General features: G+C 57.6%; 1 protein-coding gene across 1 annotated transcript in view; it reads left to right on the top strand.

Annotated features, from left to right (window-relative positions):
* Positions 1 to 90: 90 nt before the first annotated feature.
* HIF3A (hypoxia inducible factor 3, alpha subunit) overlaps positions 91 to 4,682 on the top strand; it is a 48,937-nt gene continuing 44,345 nt past the window's right edge. The window contains exons 1-3 of the mRNA XM_011963147.1: positions 91 to 116; positions 1,250 to 1,338; positions 1,566 to 1,622. Coding sequence (XP_011818537.1) covers positions 91 to 116; positions 1,250 to 1,338; positions 1,566 to 1,622 — 172 coding nt within the window. The remainder of the gene's footprint in view (positions 117 to 1,249; positions 1,339 to 1,565; positions 1,623 to 4,682) is intronic.

Here is a 4,682-nt window from a genome sequence, read left to right as displayed (position 1 = left end):
CGGCGTGGGGAGGAGCTGGGGAGGGGGCTCGCAAGGCCAGGGGAGGGGGCTACGGGCCTTCGAGGGCTCCGGAGCGGCGACCGGCGAGCCATGGCGCTGGGGCTGCAGCGCGCAAGGTACTGAAGTTCGGGGGCAGGAGTTCTGGGAATTGGGGGGCTCTCCTCCTGGAGACCCCTGAGCTGGATTGTGGGGAGGCGGTTCGCGGGTGCGAAACAAGAACGCCCCGGGACGCGCAGATGGAGGCACATCCCCGCCGCACTCTCCACCCTTAGAGACTGCAGGGGTGGGGGATTCCCTACGTCTCTGGCTGCCCCGCCCCTCTGGCCAAGAGCGGCTTCGGGGTCCCCGATTTTTCGTTACCCAAGGCTCGCTTACCCTTCTGGTTGGGGGTGGAACTTGGGATTCCTGATAAATTAGGGGTGATTGCATTTGAACAGTCCCCAGGCTTCTGCGGGAGGTATTCTCCCTCCACATATTGATCCCTCTGGCCTCTGAACTCCCCAAATTGAGGGTATTCTTTTCCACCAGGTCCCTGGGATCCTAGGAGATATGGAATACCCCTAAATTGAGCCTTCCCACATATAGGGAGTCCCTTGAAATGGCATTCATCTCCTGAGTTCAAGAGAGGAGAGATCTCCTCTGATAGTACCCTTCCTGACACAGTCTCCTAAACGTTGGGTTTCCCTAGAAATGGGCAGAGGGGAACCCCTTTCAGAAGCCGTCTGGGACCCTTCCTAAGAGACTTTTTGTATCCTTTCAAAAGCCAGAGTCACTCCCTTAAATAACAGGGAAACAAGCTGGACCCACTTCCCAAAGTCCAGCCCCTCATCTCACCCCTCCACCCCCATCCTGAGAGACAGGGGAGCCTCATTCAAGCTTTATTTTGGGGAGATTCCATGGCGGGGTGCTGTGAGCCTGCAGGCTGTGATGGGAGCGCCCCCTGCCGCAGTGCTCAGCTGGGGTCATCCCGGGCAGAGGGTGGGTTTCTGGGTTCACCTCCCAGCAGGTGCAGCTCTGCTGAAACACAAGGAACCTGTGCCCTGGGGCCGCTGCCATGGGGTCTTATCTGGCCATGTTCTCATGGGACTCTGGAAAATGTTCTAGGTCCTCAGCTTTCCCTGTCCAATGTGAGGCACCCAGTAAGCCTCACCCCCTTCCCTCCTCCCTGGCTTCTCAGGCCTGATTGGATCCGTGCACACCCCATGTTTCTAACCCCCCATCCTCTCCCCCCTCCCCCACTCTATTCCAGGCCCTGGCTCTGGGCCTACCAGGGAACTCCATCCCACCCTTTTTGGGCCAGCTGTCGACCCGCCCTTCTCAGCGCCCCCTCCTGGCTGGGTGGGGGCCCCTCTTGGCTGAGCTGGGGTGCCCCCCCTCCCCACCCAAGGCCGGCCCTTTCCTGTGGAGTCATCTCACCGCCGCGCGCCACCCACTTGTAACTCGCACCCGGGTCCTGGCTGCGCTGCGTCCCCTCCTGCATCCCCTGGATGGCCCTTCAGGCAAAGGGGGCCTGGGCGATGGTGAGTGGGCCCCCCAAATCCCCTTTCCCCCTTCCCTTCCTCTAGCTGGGGCTGGCTGCCATCCCACTGTGGGCAAGGATGCTCTTGGGAAGTCCCTGGTGGGTACGGCTTGCAGCCCAGAGTGTCTTGTGAGGTACAAGGTTCCCGGAGAAGATAGGATTTTGGGGACCGGCACCCCACCAGATTACCATGTCCTTGGGAACAAGCAGAGTCAGGGGGCAGAGAGACTCCCACAGACCCTCATGCCAAGTCCCTTTGCAAACCCAAACCCTGCCTCTGGTCTGTCAGGACAGCTCTGGGCAGTGCCAAGAGGCATCCTTGCCCAGCTACAACCTAAGCCCCCACCCACCAAATCCCCTGTGCTTTTCGTAAGACCTCCCAGTACCCAGCTGAGTGTCAGAAGAGAAAATCCCAGAAGTCACCCCTGAATGTGGGGCAGGGACTCCCTGCTTCTATTATGCCTTCCTCATGGGTGGCAAGTTCTTCAGGGCAGGGAAGAGGTGAACTTCTCTCCTTCCTGGTTGGAGGGGGGCACTGGGCCCCAACCCCCATTCTCAGGCCTCACCCTGAGCCCTCCAGGCCCTGGCCCCACCCCCTGTTCTTGGCTGGAACACGGAGGAAGGGTGGCAGGGTTCCAGCTGCACGTCCCAAGCTGGGCAGAGTGCCAGGGGGCTGGACCAGGGCTGGGCATGGGGCCAGCTGGGGCGATCTGGAGGCAGCAGGGGTGTGACGGGGGAAGGGACCGAGGCTGCTAGGCAAAAGAGGGGCAGGGCAGGGGCCCCCTTGGGCGGTGGGCACACCTGCCAAGAGCACAGGCCCCAAACTCAGGGTTCACATCCCTTCTCACCCACTTCCTGGTGTTGTGGACTTGTGTCAGTGACTGCTGCTCTGAGCTTCAGTTTCAGATCCTGGAAATATGGGGAGGCCCGGCGCAGTGGCTCAGGCCTGTTATTCCAGCACTTTGGGAGGCTGAGGTGGGCAGATTGCTTGAGTTCGAGGCAGGCCTGGGCAATATGGCAAAATCTCATCTATACTAGAAATATGCAAATCAGCCAGGCATGGTGGTGAGTGTCTGTAGTCCCAGCTACTCAGGAGGCTGGGGTGGGAGAATGGCTTGAGCCTGAGAGGCAGAGGTTGTAGTGAGCCAAGATCAGGCCCCTGCACTCCAGCCTGGACAACAGAGCCAGACCTTGTCTCCAAAAAAAAAAAAAAAGCAAAGAAAACTGGGGATCACACTCCCTTTCCACCATCCCAGATCAAGATGAGGAGCCAGGAGTGAGGAAGCAGATCGTGGGGGGCAGAACACCCAATAGGTGTGCCACAAAGTGAGTTCAAGTCAGAGTAGACAGACCTGGTTTGAATCCTGGCTCTGCTACTAAAAGCCGTGTGGCTTCAGGCAAGTTTCATCACCTCTTTGGGCTTCCTTCCTCATCCGGAAAATGGGGAAAGTCATTGCAGGAACATGGTCAGATTCACTGAGAAGTGGTTGAACATAGTTCAGTGTCGATGGAGGGTGCTGGGTTACTTGGGCTGGGGATACCATTGCTCCGACTCTCGGTTTCTGCCTCTTTAAAGGAGAAATCACTTCTGCTCAATAGGGTTGTAGTAAGGACTCAATGGAGTCTAGCTCTGTGAGTGTTCAACACACCAATGCTATCATTATTATAGTATCACTGTTATTCAGTCCTCCCTGTAAGATGCTTGCGTAGAAACCATGCAGGTAATTGCATGCACATACCACACTATGGGGCGTGTAGGGTAACCCACAGGTTACTCTAAAGCCCAAGAAGCTCCTAAGCCCATGCTTTCCACCTCTGACATGCACAGAGGGAGAATAATAAGTCTAACCTTGGCTGGGCGTGGTGGCTCACGCCTGTAATCCTAACATTTTGGGAGTCCTAGGCAGGCAGATCACCTGAGGTCAGGAGTTCGAAACCAGCCTGGCCAACATAGTGAAACCCTGTCTCTACTAAAAATACAAAAATTACCCAGGCGTGGTGGCAGGTGCCTGTAATCCCAGCTACTCAGGAAGCTGAGGTAGGAGAATCGCTTGAACCTGGGAGGCGGAGGTGACAGTGAGCCGAGATCGAGCCCCTGCACTCCAGCCTGGGCGACAGAGCACGATTACGTTCACACACCTTATAAATAGTGGAGCTTGTAAGTAGTGGAGTTTATAAGTAGTAGAGTCAGGATTGGAACCCTGAGCCAGAGGAACTAGCCTCCAGTCTGTGAAATGGGAAAGACCCACACTTCCCAGTAGAACATCCAGAGGGCAGGCTGGGAGTTGGAAGGCGGGTCCCTCCGCAGCCACCAGCTGGCTCCTTCTATGGAAGCAGCAGCCCAGCCAGAGAATTACAGAGCCCAGCTGCCTGGGAGGTGGGGCGCTGGCCCCACCTCCCTGCCGGTTCCCACTCCCTGTTCCCTCTGTCGGGCCCCCAGCACCGTGAGGCCCTCTCGCCCCCACCCTCTGGGCAGGAAGACAAACAGGGCTGGAACAGAACAGGACGGCATGTCCTCTCAGGCAGGCAGGACTGAGGCCCCTGCCCCCACCAGCCAGGAGGGAGGGGGCGGGGACAGGGGCCATATCTCCCCTGCTCCAGCCCTCCATCCAGCCTGCCCTCTTGTGTGCCTCCCACCCTGCTGTACTGATGATTTTATTTTCCTTCTGTCTCCAGACAGGAAAATATCCCCTCGCCCTGGGTAGGGGGGCTACAGGTCTCTTGCCTGAGGCTGGGGTTGATGCCATCCCAGAAGCCGCCTCTGCTCTTGAATTTAGGAAGGGACAGTGACCCCTCCTGGAGGTTCTGCTTCCCTCGGATGGGTCCCAAGGAGGGGATGAGAAAAAGCCTGAAACTCACTACCCAGATTCAAATCCCAGCTCTGCCAGTTGTTGGTTTTGGGGCTCCTTGGGCAAGGACTTCACTTTTCGGTCTCAGTTTCCCCATTGTAAAGTGGAAGTTTAAAATGTCCCCCTCCACCGGGCACGGCGGCTCCTGCCTGTAATCCCAGCACTTTGGGAGGCTGAGGTGGGCAGATCACTTGAGGTCAAGAGTTCGAGAGCAGCCTGGCCAACATGGCGAAACCCCGACTCTACTAAAAATACAAAAATTAGCCGGGCGTGGTGGCAGATGCCTGTAATCCCAGCTACTCGGGAGGCTGAGG

The sequence above is a fragment of the Colobus angolensis genome, unplaced genomic scaffold, assembly GCF_000951035.1.
Source record: "Colobus angolensis palliatus isolate OR3802 unplaced genomic scaffold, Cang.pa_1.0 Scaffold60, whole genome shotgun sequence".
In the NCBI taxonomy this organism is placed as follows: Eukaryota; Metazoa; Chordata; class Mammalia; order Primates; family Cercopithecidae; genus Colobus; species Colobus angolensis.
This window is presented reverse-complemented; position numbering and strand designations above follow the sequence as displayed.